We start from the raw sequence: 24,049 nt of genomic DNA, 5'->3' as shown, positions 1-24,049 counted from the left end.
ATCTATTCACTGCCTCCCAAGTCTCAGCTGATGGCTCAGCTGATCGGCTGGGTCTTCTTTTGTTGCCCTGCATAGGAGAACGGAGCTGGAAAGCAGGTTAGTGAAGCAGGTTAGTGGGGTGGGGAGGGAATGGGGATTTTGTAGTATCCTTCCCACAGGAGTGGGGAGGGAATGGGGATTTTGCAGTATCCTTCCCCTGGAGTGGGGTGGGAAAGGAGATTTTGCAATAGCCTTCCCCTGGAATGGGGTGGGAATGGAGATTTTATAGTATCCTTCCCCTGGAGTGAGGTGGGAATGGGGATTTTGCAGTATCCTTCCCCTGGAGTTGGGAGGGAATGGGGATTTTGCAGTATCCTTCCCCTGCCACACCCATCAAGCCATGCCCACTAAGCTACACCACACCACGCCCACCAAACCACAACCTCAAAACCATTAATAAAAAATTTTGAATCCCACCACTGCATGGTACCCATCTTCTGGAACATAATCTCTCTACACATTTGGTTGGCCCCAGCCTTGCTGGCTTTCTGCAGGGTCCTGAAGACCTGGTTCTGTGTTAGATCTTGTGCTCCAGGTGTGCAATGGGCTTTTCCTGGTTTAAGGTCTTATTAATGATTTGTGTGCCTTATTCCTTGTTTGTTTTGTATCAAAGAGGTGGCTATATAAATAGATTTAATAAATAAAAAATAAATGCAGTGTTTATTTCTGTTATTGTCACACAAAGCACTCTAAATACTTCAGAAAGTTTCCTCCAGTTACCGAACAGCACAAAAGACTAAAAAAAATCCCACTCCAATGAGCCAAGAATTTACGATATCAAAAACAAATTATGGCAGCTTTGCTCAAGTGTTCCCCCTGTCAGAAATGCACCTATGATTCACACATTTTATATGTGCAACGTTTCCGTTGTGGTACTTACTGAGAAAATCTACTCGTGTTATGATTTCATCCCGGCAGTGTTTTTGGCAGGTTTGGTTATCAGCCAACCTTCCTGAGTTGAACAGGATACACTCAATGCAGTCTCTGGGAAGGAATAATCATTGATAAATATATCTTCAAATCACATTTAAAACATGATAACGAGGCTTCTTTGGAAAATAAAATCTCTTCAGGTATAGACTACATACTAGTGCACTCACAGATTAATTTACCCCGGGGCTGTTACAACATGCAAAGAGAAGAATGAGCGTCAAATATTCCAACCCCAAATAGGTTTTTATTACAATTGTATCAATATTACAAATTCAGGTGAATATTCCCTTGAGTTCAACATCTAACACAGGGGTCTCCAACTTGGCAATTTTAAGACTTGTGGACTTCAACTCCCAGAATTCCTCAGCCATCCATGCAGCCTGGGGGATTCTGAGGGTTGAAGTCTACACTGAAGTTGCCAAGTTTAGAGAGCCATAATCTAACACATGATGGCTGTAAAAGGAGAAATGAATCTTGATATTCTAACTGTAGCACCAGGACTCTGAATGACTCTCTTCTTTAAAGCGGCAATGGCCCTGACATAATACAAACTACTGCTCTAGAACAGTGGTGGAGAACGATGGTCCTTTTATGACTTGTGGACTTCAACTCCCAGAATTCCTGAGCCAGCAAATCAGGAATTTTGGGAGTTGAAATCCACAAGTCCTAAAGGGGCCAGAGTTCCCCACTGCTGCTCTAGAATCTGTTCAAATTTGGATTCAGCTTTGTGACAAGACTATGGTTCCACAGATTGTAACATTTGTGTTCTTTTGAAGATCTTACATCAAATAAAACAGGCCAGCTGCTGATGTGAGGGTCAAGGATGTACCACAATATTATCTCAAACAAAGCTGTTTTGATGTTTTTTTCCTATTTAATCTACATAAATTATGTATCGTTTGACTGTTAAATCTTTCCAGGAAGTGATTTCAGCGTGGTTAACCTTCCTATAAGAATATTCATAAAAAGAATAAAGGCACTTCAAAGAGAAATCGTTCAAGAGAGGACTGGCTTTAGGGAACAATTCTTTGGAATAGTCCCAAACAGTTTGTTGTTATTTTTTAAAATAATTTGAAGCTGAATAAAATTGGAACTAAAGATAGCAATACAGGGTGGAGGTTGCATTAAGCAAAACAGAACATAGTATACTAGTGACTTATCATATCTTCATACATCACTTGGTTTTCTCAGCTGTCCAGGGCTAAACAAACTGGGATTTCTGACAAGTTTCAACGTATGAACACTATGCTGTTTCCAACTTGGATAAAGGGTCACAGATCTGAAACAAGGTTAGTCAATCAGATTCCATTACGTGGATCTTGAACTATTGGAGCAGAATGACAGAAGATAAGCAAATCACTAACATATGAGCCCGGGGTAAAGTTCTATTCCATGTTCTATTGTTAAGAGGTTTTTTAATTGAAAAGCCAAGCCCCAACTTTCACGCTATGAAGCACTTTAGAAATGATTTCCTTTACACTAACCTCTGTCAAGCTTTGATAATCACCACTTTTTGTTTTGTACTTGCAGAACTACAGGTAGTCCTCGACTAATGACCACAATTGAGCCCAAAATTTCCGTTGCCAAGTAAAATATTTGTTAAGTGAGTTTTGGCCCATTTTATGACCTATCATGCCACAGTTGTTAAGTTAGTAACACAGTTGTTAAGTGAATCTGGCTTCCCCAATAACTCTGCTTGTCAGAAGGTCACAAAAGATGATCACATGATCTTGTAATTGTCATAAATATGAGCCAGGTGCCAGGTGCCTGAATTTTAATCACATGACCATGGGGATGCTGCAATGGTCGTAAGTGTAAAAATGGTCATAAGTCACTTTTTTCAGCATCTTTCTAACTTCAAATGGTCACTAAATGAATAGTTGTAAATTGAAGACTACCAGTGTTCAGGATTGGACACTGCAGCCAAGAAACCAAAAAGAAAACCATGTCACGATGTTGCTCTTTGAGTGATTTTGAATCTAGATATTGGCACATACCTTTTAGTACTGCAGACACCCGGGCAGGTGGGACACTTCTCACAAGTCTCCCCAAAAGCTCCAGGTTCAGTGCATTGGCATTTCCCACAGATGCAGTTGCCTCGCCCACTGCACATTTGGCCATCGTTAGAAAGACACCGGCCTGTGTCCGTTGAGCAGTTGCAATTGTCCCCAATATAGCCATTATGGCACTTACATTCCCCACAGTGGCATTCTCCATGGCCTAAATACAAATTAGACAAAGGAAAAGCAATCATTTGCATTACCAATGCAATGGGCCTTAGTTCCAGATGCTCTCCTAAAATCTGATTCAGAAACAGAAAGAGACATATTCAATCATCAACATAACCCCTGATCCAATGATCTTGCATTTGTATTTGTTAACGTTCATTTAATTGTTATGGAATTATTTGGTCGTTTGGGGCATACCTTACTACTTCATCTATCCTTTCTTGTAAGATCATTATCTTATGAGATTTAAAAAAAAGAGATAATATACTTTATAAATTCATGTAGTAGCACTGAGAGCCAGTTTGTTTTAGTAGTTAAGGCACCTGACTAAAACCCAGGAGATTGTTGCATCTTAGGCCCAAAGTCAAACCAACTGGTTGACTTTGGACCCGTTTCTTTCTCTTTCTCTCTTTCAGTCCTAGAACAGAGGTAAAGAAAAAGTACTTCTCAAAACATTGCTAAGAAAACTGCATAGAGCTATCCAGTTGGTTACTAGGAGACAAGACTGACTCAAAGATACACACAAAAAGAAAAAAAAATAGTGGTGGCAGCAGAAGACTTTAACTGGATTAGAAACAGAGATGACTAAGCACAAAACTGAGCATGAAAACAAACTGAAGGCAACTAAAGAAAAAAGTACATGGTTGGGATCTACATTTCATGAGAGACAGACCTGTTTCGCCACTATTGCTTCAGGTTGCAAATGGTCAATTATTTTATTAAACCTTTCCCTCAGAAACAAGAAAATAACATGTCCCCAGAAAGATCCAGGTAAAGCATTTTTAAAACCTATGTAGTATTGCCAGTGCTTTAAGAAGTTGATGGTAGTTTTTCGGTTTCCAAATCAAGAAATTACTTGAATAATCAGAATGTGGTTGTATATTGTAGAAAGAAAGTCTACTGCGCAATGGTCTCTTCTGTTTCAAATAATACAATTCTATCTAAATCTACCCAGAACTCCCACTGAATTCAGTGTGGATATACTCCAAAATTATGGGCCTAGAACAGTGGTGTAAAAGAACTTACCCAACATAAACCTTTGAAAAAAGACAATGGGCCAACTCATCATGTTTTCAGCCCTGAGGAAAAGGTTTTTGCAGTTATTTTATCTAACAAATGTGTATACAACACCTTTTCTTTCAGGATTGGTGTGTAGACAGAGATGTTCAAGTTAAGCTGGGAGAACATAAACTGCTCAAGACCACACAGTGACTGTTTAGGTCGAGCTGTTTTTAACCAAAGCCTTACTGATTCAAATCCAAATCTAGTTTCATATAGGTCATTGGAGATATCTCTTTGGCACTCCTAGGCTGCCTTTTCCAATATCCCAAGGAAAAGCATGTTTTGGTGAAAAAGGGAGACACTTTTACAAATGGTTAACATCTTACATGCAAAGCTCATATGGAAAGCTTAAGCTCTACTTTTACAAGAACAAGGAATTATAAAGGAGTTAAGTGCAATATCAAAACAGAACATAAGTTTTTTAGTTGTTCTGGTCTTAACAGAAAACAAATAACCAGATGTTTTCTTTTCAGTTCTGGATTATTTTCTGATGCTGCCAGAGTCTGTTCATACTCAAATCAGAGCAGTACCAATGTCTCGTATGTTGCCTTCTGTCTTGCACTAACAAATACTTCATGCTAAATATTTTCATCTCTAGTATCTTTTCATTGGTTGGAAAGAACTTTTGCTTTCTGCCAAAAAGAACAGAAAGTAAATAGCTACTGCAAAACTTGCAGGATTGCCATTAACAATATTTTGCAACAATTTATCCCCAGAGGAATTACTTCCTAGAGCTTTGTAATACAAGCCATGCGCTGAAGGCTGTAGCTTGATATCTAGGGCACTTGGAAGTGACAGAGTCTTTAAAATGATGCAGCCAAATAATTCTTGTCAAATGACTTGATGAGACGGAACATGTTTGCAGAGTAAAGGTCATCAATTCCCTTCCCTTATATTTGCAGAAAAAGCTGCAGTCAACTCTAAATGATAAGTCAGCAAGGTTCCATCTAAAAGGAATCATAGAAAATATGGAGGATTTAATTGAACTAATTTATTCCTAACCTTTCCCTAAGACATAAAATTTGTTATAAAATTCTTATACCGTACTTTATTCTCAAAACAATTTTTAGCAGGAGTTTTAGGCCAAAATGACTCACCCACGAGGTTTTATTGGCTAAACCCAAGTCTTGCATTCTGTTTCTCCCATATAAACCTACTGTAGCTATTATCTGCCTTCCTAAGGTTGCACACCAAGCTTGGTCTTTTTGGCGTTTTGCCAGTTTTGACTCCTGGACGAGTTCCTGCAGTTTTTCTGGCAAGATTTCTGAAGTAATTTGTCCTTGCCTTCTTTGCAAGGCTGAGAGAAAGTGACTGGCGCAAAGTCACCCAACTGACTTCATGCCTAGTAGGACTAGAACTCACCGTTTCCCACTTTCTAGCCTCGTGCCTTCATCACTAAGCCAAACAGGCTCCCTGGCTTTCTTTAATGGTTTATTTATTTATTTATTTTTCCAAGCATGTATTTTTTTGTTGTTTTATTTTTACAATCATATCAAATAATTCATCCAATGTACAGTTATATACAATTAGTCGGGCTTGCCCAGTCACCACTCCCCTTTTTAACACTCTTCCCTCTTCTACCTTCTTTTACTTTCCAAACCTTCCTCTCCTTCTCTTATCTACATCCTCTCCTCCCTCCATCCTACACCTTCCTTCTCCCTCTACTATCCCTCTTCCTTCCTCTTCTCCTCTTTCCTACCTCCTACTCTCTCTTTTCTCCCTCCTCACCGTTCTAAAATGGTAACTGGGCAGACCCGACCCTACATTAATTATATTTATACATCTTCAATAATCCCTGTACATTAACCATCACTCCATCTCTACCCTCAACCCCCAATTCCCTCCCCTTACCCCCCACCCCCCACCCTGACTTCCCAGAACAAAATGCAGGGTATCAAAACTAACAATCATAATCCAAAATAATTCCTAAATTATAATCTCTAGTCACTCCACACTTAATCACACTCTCAATTCCCCTCTCCTTCAGAAATATATCTAATACAAAATATTTTCTAAATTTACTCATATGCTATTCGATATTTTTTTATCTGATACTTATTTTGAATATAATCAATCCACATTTTCCATTCTAAAATATTTTCAAGCATGTATTTTATGACAGATACAAGTGTAAACATAACTATAAATACATGTAAAGGGTATGAATAAAAGAAAACATTAGGACAGGGACGGTAGGCACACTGGTGCACTTATGCAAACCCCTTACAGACCTCTTAGGAATGGGGTGACTCTACAGTAGACAGTCTAAGGTTAAAGTTTTGGGGGTTTGGGGAAGAAACCACAGAATCAGGTAGTGCATTCCAGGCATTGACAACTCTATTTGTAGAATTTGTATCTATTGTGTACTCTTGTATTGTTTTGGTTGAAATTGAAATATTAATTGGCTGGTAGGACATTGTAGCAGATTATTTTATGTACTTTATGATTAGGTCACACGGAAGACAGCAAAGTTCTAAGTTGTCTAAGCCCAAAATTTCAAGCCTGGTGGCATAAAGTATTTTGTTGTGAGCAGAGGAGTGGAGGACTCTTCTTGTGAAATATCTCTGGACTAATTCAATTGTATTAATGTCCGATAGGCAGTCTAATTTCAAAAATTATTTGGGGGTGTGTGTGATTTCCTATTCATTAAATTTATTTATTTGTATCATCACCATCTCACACAAGTAACTGGCAGCTTACAAGGATTTTAGCCCAGTAAAAACAGGTGGGTACAGCCAGAACCTGGAAGCATGCCAGAAAACAATCTGTTGATACTTCCTTCCCAGGACCAACTACCAGCCTCTCACTTGCCTTAGCGATATATACAATGGGCACATTTAGCAAGCAGGCCATTTAGACTGCATAATATATCCCTTGACTTGCCCAAGGAATGCCCATGAGGCACACAAAGGAATTCTTATGTAAAAAGATGAACTTGGAGAATGATGATTTGAGGCATGCTAGCCTCCTATTTGTTTCTATGCTTAGATGAATGTAGAAATCCTTAGAAATTAGGTGATCTTCAGGCAAAGAGGGAGGTGTCCAAACAGTTATTGGTGCCCAATGCCATTGAAAGAAGTATATATTAAAATAGATTAAAAAAATACCTCATATTCAAAACAGAAAATGAAGAAAGACACCAGTATACACACAATGTCTCTGGCCATTATTCCACTATACAGGTTCTAGGAATTATTTCAAAAGTGTTCAAATGAGATCATTTTTACTATTCTAGCCACACATGTAAGCACTTTGTTCTCAAGCTTAATATTTCAAACCATATACTTAAACTTTGTTTTAAAAGCTAAACTAATTGCTTTATGGTGTTCCACATGCATATGTTCATGTACATACACATAAACACACACCGAGACATATATATGATATATACTGCTGAAAATTGGGTTTCCATTTCAGGTATACTTTCTGATCCAAATCGCTTCTCTTCTTTTTTTTTTTGCTGCCTTAGCCTAATTTTAGACTGTAAGATATTTCTGTCAGGAACACAGTAAACCGACAAGTAAATAATAGCACCATCCAAACACATTATAAATAAATAATGATACAGGCTAGAATGCTAATGGCTATTTATGATATGGGAGCAACTTTAAAATCTTGAAAGGTGGAAGTCCGTATCTTAAACTCTCCACTTTAAAAAAAAGATTTGACTTTTGGAGGTTGGAGTCTACCAGTACTACTAATATGATGACTCTATGAAACCTATTCAAAGGTACCACGGGCTACCCGATGCTAGAGAACAATTGTTAGCTTTTGCCTGCCTTCTTTATTGTCGTACAGACACTGTAAGGCATACAATAGGAATCAGATGGCCAGTTTAGACAGTCTGTGTGGGACTCATGTCTTATGTCATGTTAATGCTCAACCAACTAGTGTATACTCCTCTTCTTTTCCAGACCAATTATCTGGAAAAGGTACAGAAACTATAGGTCTTCATGAGACTGGCCAAATAGTTAATCTGGGGTATGAAAATGAGATTTATAATCCAACATATCTGGGAAAGACCACGCAGGCAAAAGCTCCTATTATCTTCTGATACGTTACCAATATAAACAACTTTTAGAATTTAAGAAAGGTAGAAATTCCCAAACCTAGATAATATTGCTTGATATTCCATATGAATCAATAGGCCTTTTGTGTTTATATAATTCATGTTTTTTTTTTTTGTTTACATTTATACCCCGCCCTTCTCCGAAGACTCAGGGCGGCTTACAGTGTATAAGGCAATAGTCTCATTCTATTTGTATATTTTTTTACAAAGTCAACTTATTGCCCCCCCAACAATCTGGGTCCTCATTTTACCTACCTTATAAAGGATGGGAGGCTGAGTCAACCTTGGGCCGGGCTCGAACCTGCAGTAATTGCAGGCTTTGTGTTCTTAATAACAGGCTGTTCTTAATAACAGGCCTTACCAGCCTACGCCATTCACCGGCCCGTTTTGTGTTTCAAGCACTCAAAATTAAAGTATTTTAGCATTATTCAATTGGAACAGGATATAAAGCATATTGTAGACTCTCCTTCCCCCAAATATTAAATGAAGGTACATTTTCAAAATGAGGATCAGTTAGCATGCAATTTAGTTCTGTAATACAGCAATGTTTCAAAAATTTGGATTTGTCACAACAGCAGCTCCTTTCTACTCTTAAATATTTTCAAGCATGTATTTTATGACAGATACAAGTGTAAACATAACTATAAATACATGTAAAGGGTATGAATAAAAGAAAACATTAGGACAGGGACGGTAGGCACACTGGTGCACTTATGCAAACCCCTTACAGACCTCTTAGGAATGGGGTGACTCTACAGTAGACAGTCTAAGGTTAAATTTTTGGGGGTTTGGGGAAGAAACCACAGAATCAGGTAGTGCATTCCAGGCATTGACAACTCTATTTGTAGAATTTGTATCTATTGTGTACTCTTGTATTGTTTTGGTTGAAATTGAAATATTAATTGGCTGGTAGGACATTGTAGCAGATTATTTTATGTACTTTATGATTAGGTCACACGGAAGACAGCAAAGTTCTAAGTTGTCTAAGCCCAAAATTTCAAGCCTGGTGGCATAAAGTATTTTGTTGTGAGCAGAGGAGTGGAGGACTCTTCTTGTGAAATATCTCTGGACTCATTCAATTGTATTAATGTCCAATAGGCAGTCTAATTTCAAAAATTATTTGGGGGGGTGTGTGTGATTTCCTATTCATTAAATTTATTTATTTGTATCATCACCATCTCACACAAGTAACTGGCAGCTTACAAGGATTTTAGCCCAGTAAAAACAGGTGGGTACAGCCAGAACCTGGAAGCATGCCAGAAAACAATCTGTTGATACTTCCTTCCCAGGACCAACTACCAGCCTCTCACTTGCCTTAGCGATATATACAATGGGCACATTTAGCAAGCAGGCCATTTAGACTGCATAATATATCCCTTGACTTGCCCAAGGAATGCCCATGAGGCACACAAAGGAATTCTTATGTAAAAAGATGAACTTGGATAATGATGATTTGAGGCATGCTAGCCTCCTATTTGTTTCTATGCTTAGATGAATGTAGAAATCCTTAGAAATTAGGTGATCTTCAGGCAAAGAGGGAGGTGTCCAAACAGTTATTGGTGCCCAATGCCATTGAAAGAAGTATATATTAAAATAGATTAAAAAAATACCTCATATTCAAAACAGAAAATGAAGAAAGACACCAGTATACACACAATGTCTCTGGCCATTATTCCACTATACAGGTTCTAGGAATTATTTCAAAAGTGTTCAAATGAGATCATTTTTACTATTCTAGCCACACATGTAAGTACTTTGTTCTCAAGCTTAATATTTCAAACCATATACTTAAACTTTGTTTTAAAAGCTAAACTAATTGCTTTATGGTGTTCCACATGCATATGTTCATGTACATACACATAAACACACACCGAGACATATATATGATATATACTGCTGAAAATTGGGTTTCCATTTCAGGTATACTTTCTGATCCAAATCGCTTCTCTTCTTTTTTTTTGCTGCCTTAGCCTAATTTTAGACTGTAAGATATTTCTGTCAGGAACACAGTAAACCGACAAGTAAATAATAGCACCATCCAAACACATTATAAATAAATAATGATACAGGCTAGAATGCTAATGGCTATTTATGATATGGGAGCAACTTTAAAATCTTGAAAGGTGGAAGTCCGTATCTTCCACCGTATCTTAAACTCTCCACTTTAAAAAAAAGATTTGACTTTTGGAGGTTGGAGTCTACCAGTACTACTAATATGATGACTCTATGAAACCTATTCAAAGGTACCACGGGCTACCCGATGCTAGAGAACAATTGTTAGCTTTTGCCTGCCTTCTTTATTGTCGTACAGACACTGTAAGGCATACAATAGGAATCAGATGGCCAGTTTAGACAGTCTGTGTGGGACTCATGTCTTATGTCATGTTAATGCTCAACCAACTAGGTGTATCCTCCTCTTCTTTTCCAGACCAATTATCTGGAAAAGGTACAGAAACTATAGGTCTTCATGAGACTGGCCAAATAGTTAATCTGGGGTATGAAAATGAGATTTATAATCCAACATATCTGGGAAAGACCACACTGGCAAAAGCTCCTATTATCTTCTGATACGTTACCAATATAAACAACTTTTAGAATTTAAGAAAGGTAGAAATTCCCAAACCTAGATAATATTGCTTGATATTCCATATGAATCAATAGGCCTTTTGTGTTTATATAATTCATGTTTTTTTTTTTTGTTTACATTTATACCGCCTTCTCTCAAGGACTCAGGCGGCTTACAGTGTATAAGGCAATAGTCTCATTCTATTTGTATATTTTTTTACAAAGTCAACTTATTGCCCCCCCAACAATCTGGGTCCTCATTTTACCTACCTTATAAAGGATGGAAGGCTGAGTCAACCTTGGGCCGGGCTCGAACCTGCAGTAATTGCAGGCTTTGTGTTCTTAATAACAGGCTGTTCTTAATAACAGGCCTTACCAGCCTACGCCATTCACCGGCCCGTTTTGTGTTTCAAGCACTCAAAATTAAAGTATTTTAGCATTATTCAATTGGAACAGGATATAAAGCATATTGTAGACTCTCCTTCCCCCAAATATTAAATGAAGGTACATTTTCAAAATGAGGATCAGTTAGCATGCAATTTAGTTCTGTAATACAGCAATGTTTCAAAAATTTGGATTTGTCACAACAGCAGCTCCTTTCTACTCTTAATTAAAGCAACCCCAACTGCATTTTTTTCCTCATTACTCTACAAATATGAAAAAAGGTACATGGCTTTAAGAGCTAAATTAGCTTTAATTAGCAGATCTGGATCATGTGTAAGAATGACTTCTTTTTGCCAGCTTCACATAGAAAGCTGGAAATGACCAGGCTGCTTTAATGAACATCAGAGAAGTGTCATCCTCACACCAAATACAAAACAGTTCTCTCTAAGACACTGAGCTTGTCAATCAGAAGCCTGACTAGGTGGCTCAAGAGGCTAAGACACTGAGCTTGTCAATCAGAAAGGTCAGCCGTTCAGCGGTTCGAATGCCTAGTACAGGTCTCCTGCATGAGCAGGGGGTTGGACTAGATGACCTCCAAGGTCTCTTCCAACTCTGTTATTGTTACAAACATTTAAGTGCGTGCAGCTCTATTACTAACGATAGCCCAAGTAGTTTCCAAAACTGTTATTTGGTTTTGGATCTTATTTACAAAATAATGTTTGGTGGATATTTCAATCACTTTCCAACATCATTACAAAAATACTTCTTCTATTCCCAAAAAACATTAGTGATTTCCAGCTGTTCAACTACAACTATCAAAGAAATCCCAACAAGCAATTTCTAATTGCTCTGATTTAGAAAGGGCTAAGCAGACAGGCAATTATTTATATTACAGAATGCAGAATAACAAAGTTGGAAGGGACCTTAAAGGTCTTCTAGTCCAAGCCCTTGCTCAAGCAGGGGACCCTATACCAGTGATGGCTAACCTTTTTGCCGTTGCGTGCCAAAAGCAGGGGAGCTTTTGGCAGGGGAGCACCCCCCCATGCATGTGCATGTGACCCCCCCCTTTTGGCATGTGATAGCACGGTGGGCCCAGTAGGCCCATTTTTCGCTCTCCCCAGGCCCCTAGGAGCCTGGGAGGATGGAAACTGCCTCCCCCCCCGGAGGCCCTATGGAGGCTGGAAACGGCCCATTCTGGAAGTCGGGAAAAAAGGCCATTTCCGGCCTCTGAAGGGCCTCCCAAGGGGTTGGGGAAGGCTGTTTTCACCCTCCCCAGGCTCCTAGAAAGCTTCTGGAGCCTGGGGAGAGTGAAAAACAGGCCTTCCCCACCTCCCCAGAGGCCCTCCGGAGGCCAGAAACATCCTGTTTCCTGACTTCCGGTGGGCCTGAAAGGCCCAAAAATCAGCTGGCCGGCTTGAGCTGAGCTAGGATAACACTCATGTACCCACTGATAGGCTCTATGTGCCACCTGTGGCACGCGTGCCATAGGTTCACCATCACGGCCCTATACTATTCTCAACAAATGTAAAAAGTTACATTCTTTTGTAACTTTTTCTCATTCTGGCACTATGTAATGGAGGAGCAGCTAATGAAGAGCTGAACATAAGATGATTGGATGGATCATCTTTCTAGTAAGGATGTTACAAGCACGATTACAAAAAAATACAGTGTGGAAAAAGTGGAGGACACAGAAACAGCCAAGCACAAAAAGCTTAGAGAAGATGGGGGGCGGGGAGTTTAGAAATCTTAGGGAGGAAAGTCTTGCATTTATCAAAATTACACCCTGCCTCTGCTAAACTAAATCAGACATCCAAATTCTCGGCATTGATGGCAGCAGTCTGCTACTGGGAATGCCAGCAAAGAGCAAACAGAAAGTGGAAATATATTATCCTGTCTTGTTGTCCTTCAAAAGCCTGGCAGGATATTGTCTTAGCCTCCTGTGTCCCCTTTATGCACTCATGCTTATTAAAATGCACAAAGCACCACAAAAAGGCCCACTCCCTTTATCTCCTCCAACTCTGGCTACGTCCCAACATCAAATGTACAATTCAAATTAAGAGATTTGGCACAGAGCTAAGACAGCAACCTTCATGCTGCGGTTTTCTGCAATTTGTTCACATGGGCACCTACTGTTGGCATCTTAATTTAAATTTTGATTAAACTATCAGATAAAACTTGGCCAAGTAAATATTTTTCTTACATTTTGCGCAGAGCAACAACTACAGAAGTATCCCATTCTGTTTATATCCATTAATTACAGATTTAATATTCTCACTTCACTTCATAGACTTGTTTGCTAATTGGGGTAAAAGATGCTAATTAGTCATCCAACTATGTAACATATATCAATGACTTCAGAACATCAATGATACATAAGTGTTATAAAGTGAACCCTAATACATACGTACAGTCACTCTTTTATTTAAAAAAATGTGATATGGATAGATAACAAATCATTTGTGATATAATATATTCTCAATATATTCTTAAAACATTAAGATTGTAATAAGAGAAGGTTGCTTTCATTATTGGCACCTTTAAAAGTAAAATTAATATCTATGGCCAAGTAGGAAATCAAGAATGAGAACACAAGGCAACTTCTGAGGAGAAGTCAAAACTTTAGCTCAAAATGCTATAGGTAGTCCTTGATTTATGACTACATTTGAGTCCAGCATTTCTGTTACTAAGTGAGACGTGTTATGTGAATGACTCTTCCCTAGGACTACATTAATTAGCCAAGTGTCAAAAGCTGATATTCTGAGTCTCTTAGTTGTGCCTTCTACTGGCACCTCTGATTGTTCAGTAGGTCTCAGTGTTATTCCAAGGAGTACTAAATTCTGTCTTCCTATGCAAACAACTTAGCTGTTGTTGGCTTATCTGATTACAGATCCAAGAATGTGCCAGTGAGAGATGGGAAAATGACATTCTTAAGGCCCTGGTGTTTGCAAGAGCTGATGACCATCTTCTTGTTCCAACTTCTCTTTCAACCCTGCTTTGCATAAGCAGACTAGATTTTACTACTTTAACACAGGACCAGCCATTTTTATCTGTTTATGTAATGGCTACCATGATCCAAACCTTTCAGGGAATTGGAGCAGTCTATTCTAGAGGACCCAGCAGGCTTGTTTTCTTTACAAAGAAAAAAATCCGCTCTTAATAAATAAACGATCACCAGTTCTTTGGCCTTCTCAGTGTATAAGGATTTCTGCAATCCTGATGCAGTATTGGCACGCTCATGTGTTCCAGATCGGACTAGACGCAATCAGGCTCATCATACAATGCATGCAAAGTATGGATAATTCTGGGAGCAAGTTATAATTGAACAAAGAAATGGGTGAATAAACTTTTCTCTATTTCTTCTGGGTCAACACTATATAACCAGGGGCCCCTTAGTTTCTGTTTTTTTATTTTTCCATTGTATTGTTTATGCTGAAGATGGAAAATAATGAAGGGGAAGAGTGTGTAGGTGTAGATGCGAGGGAGGGAACTGAGACAAATGTGGCTTGCTTTTTCCAGTTAATGATTTTTTTTTAATCGTTCTCCGTATGTTTATTCTGGAACCTTTGAATTCATTCCAGAGATAATGAAAGAAGAGGGCAAATACATTGATACTTTTGTGCTCCTTTGTAACAGTTTAAATGGGTTGTTAACACAAGTACAGCAATATTTGAAATCAATGATCTTTTAATATGACATGAAGTGGAATGAAAAAGATGGGTTTATATGCTGGATTGAGATAGAAGCATGCCTTGTTGAATTCAATTGACAGGGTGAAATGAACAGAGGAATGTCCTTCTTGCCTCCAGATAACCTGATGTTTAAACATGAATATAATAAGTACTGGTAATTCTTAAATAGCACTTCTATCATGAAATATTGCAATTAAGGCCAAAATAGAAACTGAGAAATAGAAATGTCAGAATACTTTTAACTTTGACCAAATATTTGAGAACACTGATTATTTGTCCTTGCAGGGAAAAACTCATTAACTCTATCCCCAGAAAGTCTTCTTCGTGCTGAATCTTTGCCAGGGTTAGGGTTAGGGTTGTATCCATGTTTCATCTGAGGAATAGAAACCCCACCATTCAAGGCCTTCCAAGCTTTTTTCTTACCTTCAAAATTGAAGAAAAATTAAATTTTGTTTTTAAAATTATTTCTGTGTTTTAATTCCCCATACCTTATTACACAAAGCATTTAAAACATCAGGCTGGACAAAGATTAATTCTGCATGAAGATTATTTAGGCCTTCAACAGCACTTGAATGTACAGTTAAAAAAGTCTGACCATCTTTCTGTGAATCAAATTCTATAGGTAATCCTTGACTACAACAGTTCATTTAGTGACAGTTTGAAGTTACAACAGCACTGAAAAAAGTGACATCTGGCCATTTTTCACAATCATTGCAGCATCCTTAGGGTCATGTGATCAAAATTTGGATGCTTGGAAATTGGTTCACATTTATGAGGGTCCCAGGGTCATATGATCCCATTTTGCGACCTTCTGACAAGCAAAGTCACTGAGGAAATGTGATTCACTTAACAACAGTGTTACTATCTTAATAACCGCAATGATTCACCTAACAGTTGTTGCAAGAAAGGTCATAAAATGGAACAAAATTTACTTCAAACGTAGCATAACTGCACATGATCCTTACAAAGAATTTGTAACGGTAGCTGTCACTTTATCTGCAAAATGAAGAGAAAGGATGCTACGATGTCTAGCAAAAAATGTACTTTCTCATACTTACTGCTCAATTACCATCAATATTTCATTTACTTTTTTCCCTTGTTCCAGGAGAAATCAGAAAAGAAGTTAATGCTGGGAGGGACCAGGTTGCTTTCCAAAGATTGCAGCGCTCATCCATCAGCCTGACTGGTCTAGCCAATGCTCAGGGACAATAGCCAACAAACATCTGGGGGCCATATGTTGCTCACTTTTCTTTGGAGAGCTGTACAACCCCAGCACAGAGTTCCAAATTCTTATGCCTCGGATTTACCAGTAGAAGTCATACGTTGCCCAAAACAATAAGGAGAAATCAGCCAACAAAGCACAGAGAATCATCTGAGGTTATCTTTCTGCTTAATCTGAATGCTCATCATATATCCCATGCTTCTTAATTTCATAAATTTGCACATGAGAATGGGATTAAGAGAGATGCTGATATTCTTGTAAGAAGTCAGCATATCTGTGGGAAGGTAAAAGTGATGGGTGGTAGGAAGTGAAGTGACAAATCTTGGTGAATTTTCGTTGCCTTATATAACTCAAGAATTAACTCAACTGCCTGGCAAGCTGCATGCCGTGCATTAGCCGACTGGATTTAAATAACCCAAAGTAGATGAATCAATTGGAAGCATCATGCAATGAGCTGAGAGAATAACCTTGGAAGACAGGAAGAAGAGCCCCAGCTGAGACAACAGTCTAATAAATAAAATCTGAGTCCAAAGGAGGGAGGGATGGGGTCAAGGAAACAATCTCAAAAGAGACCCTCCCTAATTCCCGTAAAGTAAAGGCAGGGGAGGAGGTTTGCAAGACTTGAAGATTCTATTACTGCAATTTTATAATAAAGGTTGTGTTAGTACTCATGGCTTTGAATCCTGTCTGAACTACTGTACCTTGAAAAGCTGACACATCATGAAATGAAGCAGAGGATGCTTCCTTATCTCTCTGCGCCTGCATTGTAATTGCCATCTCCTTCTGGAGCCTCATCAAAGAAACAGCTGCAGGATCAATTGTGTCACGATTTTCCTGGGAAGGATTTTTTGTTTTTTTTGTCTTGGGATTGGATCCCAAAGATTTTGATGTTCAAGAGGTATATTTCAATGTGCTCAAATAATATTTCTTATCAGGCACAAATAATTCCAGTTTAGCTGATTTATTGCTCATGCCTATACACAAGAATCTAGTTGAACTGACAGTCAGCATTAAATTGGCTCAGTGATGGCTGTTTTGCCATCGCATGCCAAAAGTGGAGGGAATACAGGGGGGGTCACGAGTATGCGTGCCACACCCATAATTCAATACCCCCTGCACCCCCATGCATGCGCATGCGACCCCCCCATGCTCCCCACCCAGCTTTTGGCACGTGATGATAAAAAGGTTACTAGTGGGCCTGGTAGGCCCGTTTTTTGCCCTCCCCAGGCTCCAGAGGCTTTCTTGGAGCCTGGGGAGGGTAAAAACGGCCTTTCCCCCTCCCCTGGAGGCCAGAAACAGCCCATTTCCTGACTTGGTGGGCCCGGAAGGCCTGAAAAATCAGCTAGCTGGCACGCATATGCGTGCTGGAGCTGAGCTAGGGCTACGCTCGCGTACCCACAGATATGGCTCCATGTGCCACACGTGCCATAGGTTTGCCATCACGGCTCTAGGTAAAAGTTAACAGAATTCAAGAGGGGCTGGATGCGGGCTGCTTGCAGAAATGCAATGATTCCAGGCTGATTCCTCTCTTGACTCTGCCCTCAGGCTCTGCCTCTTCTTCTCCTACATTTCTAGACTGAAGTACTCATCAGGGCAAACAACCTATTTGGACCAGCCATATTAGCAGAACAGAACCTTGACCACCCAAAGATTTGAAAGCAAAATGTCCAGTTGACTTTATCTTTTAGGGAAATTGGATTTTAAAAACAAATAAGCAAAGCCTGATGCAAATTTAACATGCCCATTTTGTTTGTTTGTTTGTTTTTTTAAGTTCTGCCCTAACAGGGCTGCTGCATTTCCTCATTTGCTTCCAAACATTGAAGATTAAATCTGGGGCAACTCCAAGGTTTGTCAAAAATGATCTGGCTATGTATGTGCTGCCATTCCTGCATCCTATTATCATTTCCACAGATGGCTTTCTAATTATCCACAGATAAAGAGTTTGGGAGTTGCTACACACAAGACCAGTCATTTAAAAGATTCTGTGTATATATATACAACTCATGCGTGATGTTGACAGATTCATCCAGATGCTAGACAGTTGCTTCCCCTTTGTAAATGAGCCTTTTGTTTCCTGGATGCTGCTTTGGTACCTTTTTCTTTTTTTAAAAAAAAATCTTTCAAAGATTTAATTCTTCCTGCTATATTCATACTAGCTTCAGTTTGATCCCTTCCCACACAACAAATGGGGAAATACTTCTCTGCTATTTTTACCACTCTTTACAAACAGACCTACGATGAAGAGTAGACATTATTGTATTAGGTTAGAAAGCATCCAGCATATTTTAACACATCTTTTTAAACAGTGAATTTAAAGTAAAGGTTTCTGAAAAGTTATGGTAATACTACAGAAAATGTTAATTTGGTGATTTTTTTTTAATTTTACAGCAAAACAGAATAAATCTATTGAGAGCCCTTTGGCCAGTGAAACGTATATAAAACGCAGTATTAATTAGGAAATGATTTATCAGCTTCAGCCATGACAATATTAAAAACATGCCTTAAATTCATAGGTATGCAAGGATCAAAGCTCTTTATTATATATGCCAGTTTGATAGTTATGGAAATGAGATACAAGCTGCATTTTCTGTTTGATACAAATACTGTGTTTGTTTTGAGGGAAAACGTTCCCAAGTTTCCACAGAGTGGAAAATTCTGAATTTTGCATAGCCCAGATCTGATGAAATCAGACATGCCCTCAGTGTTACTAGAGCTTCATGGGCATGATATCCATCAACATGATGTCTTGCTGGGCAGGAAAATATGAGAAGGGAGAAAGCAGGAGGTTCCTACACTGAGGGAAGAAGGAGAATCCCAAAGGGGTGCATAGTAACTTTAATTTTTGTTTTTAATTAAGCATGGGGAAGGTGGGAGGGAAGATAGGCAAAAGAAAAGAGACAAGGGGATGGGGGGAGAAAGAAAATAAAACTTGAAGTCAAGAGACCGGGAATTTATCAGCATCATAGAATTTGGTTGGGTTTTTTTCAGCGTTTTATTCATTGGTTTTAAAGAGAGCTTTAACAGGCTGCTTTAGGGCAGAGATAACTCCAGTCAGAACTCTGCTCTTCATCCTGAGGAAGACAGGGAGATATGGAGTGAGCAACCTCGAATGAGCATTTGCCGGACTGGGATTCTAACAAATTGTTTGCAAGAACCCAAGAGCCAAATCACACTGACAATCTCAAGACACACACACACACACACACACACAGAGAGAGAGAGAGAGCACATTCTAAAAATAAAAAAAAGCCATAACCCAACAATATTGAGACTCCAAGCATGGTAGTATCCCTTCAATATAATGCATACAATAAAAGCCTTCTTGCTATAAGTAAAAACCAAAAAGAGGACGCCACTTCCTGCTGTTTATGTCAATGCTCATTATAACTGAGGGGTCTAAACCTTCTCAAATTTCATGACGTTAACCCCCTTCACAATATGAATAGAAACACACCATGCCTAACCCTTTTTCAGGACCCCTGAAGTGGAATTATGTTAAAACAGACTAACACACCTCACTTTTGCTCACAGTTTTTAAATAGGTCCAGAGAAATCATAAATAGTTTGCCAGATCTGTCATGAGTTAGAAATATCCCCAAACGTAAGAAAGAATTGGTAATATCCAGATATGTTAGCTATATAGATCTTTTCTAAGAAGCCAATAAAAATAGTTAGATATTTCCCTCTATTCCCTTCTTATAGCTTCGCTGGAACACTTGAGATGAAGCAATTCATAGATCAAGACAGGGACTTAAAACTACTACCTGGTTTCATTGATTCAGAAATGCAAAAAGTAAAATCAGTATGGACCTATGCAAGAACAAATTTACTGAGAGTTATTATCAAACCACAGAATCAATTCAGCAGGTAATTTAACTGAGTTATATAAAACTCCCTTTTTACAACACTGTAGTCCCTGTTCAGGGTAGAATCGGGGTAGGATTGGGGTAACTGAGTGGAGCTGAGTATATACTGGGCAGATGTCCTTCCTGACGCCTACATGGAGTTCACAGCAGATATTTTCTCTTTGCATCCTAGAAGAGAAATATCTGCCACTACTTAGAATTGAACTCAAACCCCGGAAGAGTGGCAGTCCATCGCGCATGCGCAAGTCGGCACCCAAATGCCTGATGAACACCTGGCCTTCGTGCATACACGCAACAGCAACCCAGAAGGTTGGGTGCTTGCCTGCGCATGCACAGTGGACCACTGCTCTTCCGGAGTCCGCCGCCCCCACATGCACGACGGCCAGCTGACCGGCACGCGTTTAGGCACAGGAATGCGGAAGATAACCCGGAAGACCATGCATTCGCCGCAGGAGGGTTTTGTGTGCCGCTTCCGGCACGCATGCCATAGGTTCGCCAACACTGCTTTATCTTATCGCCAGCAACTTTATACAGTTTAAGTTTTACTTCATTTTCACCTGATGCTTTCCCATTTGATAGCTGGACTATTGCTGTCACACCTCATCTTTTGTGTTTATTACGTCTCTTCTGGGATTATTCCTGAGTATTCCAAGCTTCAGAGCCAGCTTGGTGTAGTTAGTTAAGTATCTGGTTAGACAGCAGGTGAGTCTGAGTTCTAGTCACACCTTAGACACGAAACCATGAAGGTAACCTTGGGCCAGACACTCTTTCTCAGCCCTAGGAAGGAGGCAAGCCAAGGTTTCTGAAAAACCTTGCCAAGAAAACTGCAGTGACTTGTCCAGCCAGTCTCCAAATTGGACATGATTGAATGGCCAAAAACAAAATCCAAGTTTAACTGTAATTTTTTCCCCTGTGGTTTCTTTGAACTTCTTAAAAAGGTCTTTCATTTTCATTGTATTGTTATTTTCCTCTGTGGATCTTCTTGATTAAGCCATCTTTTCTATTGCCCTCGTTTCAAATTAAAAACTGGTGTTCATTGGGCATTTTTTGTTGCACAGTGCTTTCATTTTCTGCCTTTATTTATTTTGTACAAATCACTGGATCTTCTCCTCTATGAAATTATGAGACTATTCTTTCTTGCTCACTTTTCAAAATATCCCTAATCTCTTCTTACAATTTCTCAGGTTCTCTTCTGCATAATTTAATCCATTCCTTATAAAGGCCTATACTTTGATTATATGTCTTCCAGGTCAATTCTTGCTGACACAGGTACTTTTTAATTTACTAAATTTAATCTGTGTATTTCGCACCTGTAAATTGTGGTCTGTTATATAGGTAACAGACCACAATTTATAAGTTATTAACAGACCACAATTTATAAGTTATTTATGCTTATAAATTAACATAAGATTAGTTTATGTACATAATACCTACAGAATTCCATGCAGTATAAGATATGGGTAAAATTTGCTAACAGTGGATATTATTATTATTATTATTATTATTATTATTATTATTATTATTATTATTATTATTATTATTATTATTATTAACTTTATTCATTAAAGATGAAACTCGGTCAACTGAACATTCAAAAATACATCACAAATACCATTGACTGGTGCTGATGGTTGATATGGGTTGCTGCCAGCATCCTAGGTATCAACCAAGTACCTTCTTAAGATGCACGATGTTCCAAGTAGCACAGTTTTTTGCAGTTCTGCTGGTGTTATTGCAGGAAGCTGCAATTTGTTGATGTATCTTATAAAATTCTTGGACATGGTAACCAAGTGCCCCGATGACAATAGGCATCACTGTTACATGTTTCATCCTGTAGTTTCAAAGGCCAGATCACGATATTTCGTGATTTTTTCCAATTCTTTTTCTTTGACTCTGGCATCTCCAGGTACCACAATGTCAATAAATTGTACATTTCAGTTTTCGACAACTGTGATATCTAGCATGTTGTGTTCCAAATGACGATCCGTCTGTATTCGAAAGATCTTCACAAGATCTTCACCTTCTCATTTTCTATATTTTTTTCCAATTTATAATCCCATGACTTTTTGGACATTATCATCATCATCATCATCATCATCATCATCATCATCATCATCATCATCATCATCATCTTGTAATGGCACTGGTAGTAGAGTTCTATAGCATCCAGTACTCCCTTCAAATGCTAACGTTTGGCAATGCGTAAAATGGTTCAACTTCTCCCATTTTTGTTGCTCACCAATGATCTTCACTTTTTCTACTGAGTGTATGAATATTCTTACTTTATTCGCATGACTGAATATGCCATGTGTTGTAAGATTTATAATACCCATGTAGACTGGTTTCTTCTATAAACCACAAGGTTTCATGTTGTCTTGCATGGCATTTGAAGTTCCACTGAATCACTCTGGGAATGTTTCCAGACAGCCAAGTCTTCAAACAACAAAACATATTTTCCCCCAAAGAAAAAAACAAAAATAACAAAAAAGCCACCCTGAAACAACACTGTACAATTTACAGTCCAAACCTCCTGACAAGAAGCTTCTACCATCGAGTACTGAGGGGAACCTCTTTATTGTTTTATTATTAATATTATTTTGTGCAGAACAGTGCACTCATTACCATGTTCTCTTCGCTGTGTCTAATTATTCTGCTGCTTCACTATCACTGATTGCTTTTACAAACACTCTGCATTTTCCTCATGGAATTCTTGTATATGAAATGTAATCAGAGCCAGATCTGCTGCTTCTAAAACTAAGTGGATTTGATCAGCTTCATCTGCATCATTTGTAAAAAAAATAAAAAAGAAAAGGAGAAACATAGCAAAAGGAAGGATTCCTAACCTGTAGCTCTCTAGATGTCCTATGATGGCTGGGTATGGTGAAACCTTCTTATCCAACTAATTTGGAGAAGCTTAGTTGAAGAAGTTGGCTTTAAATTACAGTTGAATAAGTGCAGAGCTGTTGTTTTGTTCCTTTCCCAGCTTTGACAATTTACTTCTCCTATTGCCCATTCTAATTTAAAGTATGATATTATTTCCATGTTTATTTGAGAACAGTGTGGTGACAGCAAGCCAAGCTTTCAAGGAATGAAACGAAGCAACCAACCAACCAACAAATGGTGAACCTTCTTATCAAACAAGACTTTGATGACTTAGGAACATCTATTCCTGTGCAGTCTATCTCACATTCAACAGGTCACTTTTTATGGGGCTTGCCAGAGATATGTGATACAAATAAGCATTTCTTATGCTAGGGTTGCTCGAACTGAAACAAGTTGTTTCTTTTCTACCTGTTAGGAAGAGGCTCACTACATAATTATTTATGAAGTCTTTAAAGCAGAGGTGTCCATGTCCAACAACCTTGGCTTGTGGACTTTAACTCCCAGAATTCCCCAGCAAGCTATGTCTTAAAGCTGCCAATATTGGGACACCCACGCTTTAAGGGCTACTGTTTGAACTTTTCTGTTCTATGTCTCTCTCTTTCTTTCCCAACCTCCTCAGCAGGAATTCTTGAAAATACCTCTAAGCTCTCACTGTAAACAAAGGTTATCATTCCATATGGCCTTCTGAATGAGGGTGGGGGAGGAGAGAGGAAGTTGAGTCATCGAAGAATGATTTTTTTTTTTGTTTACATTTATATCCCGCCCTTCTCCGAAGACTCAGGGCGGCTTACAATGTGTAAGGCAATAGTCTCATTCTATTTTTGCATTTCCTCTCAATTTTCTCTGCCGCTATTGCTGTAATTTTCAAATCTTTTTTTCTTCGTTTAAACTTTGAACAGTGTCTTTACAGGAATCATGTGTGTCCGGCATGACTCAGGCTCAGCTGATGATATAAGTCTATTTTTGTACAGTTCATAAAAACCGTGTGCAAGTCCCCTTTCCTGTATGATAGTTTATTCTCTGACCTTAATAGTCAGCAAGACTGAATAAAGTCTCAACAGCCTTGAAGTCAGGGAGGAATCAGGCCACTTCATCTTACTCAAATTCAT

General features: G+C 38.8%; 1 protein-coding gene across 1 annotated transcript in view; it reads right to left on the bottom strand.

The window, feature by feature from the left end:
• Positions 1–24,049, bottom strand: part of ITGB5 (integrin subunit beta 5) — an 85,696-nt gene that overhangs the window by 10,293 nt on the left and 51,354 nt on the right. Inside the window, exons 11-12 of the mRNA XM_058195105.1 lie at positions 2,970–3,192; positions 920–1,023 (exon numbers count right to left, since the gene is read on the bottom strand). Of these exons, the coding sequence (XP_058051088.1) occupies positions 920–1,023; positions 2,970–3,192 (327 nt within the window). The remainder of the gene's footprint in view (positions 1–919; positions 1,024–2,969; positions 3,193–24,049) is intronic.

The sequence above is a fragment of the Ahaetulla prasina genome, chromosome 1 (genome assembly GCF_028640845.1).
Source record: "Ahaetulla prasina isolate Xishuangbanna chromosome 1, ASM2864084v1, whole genome shotgun sequence".
NCBI lineage: Eukaryota > Metazoa > Chordata > Lepidosauria > Squamata > Colubridae > Ahaetulla > Ahaetulla prasina.
The sequence above is the reverse complement of the archived record's forward strand: the minus strand, read 5'-3'. Positions and strand labels throughout refer to the sequence as shown.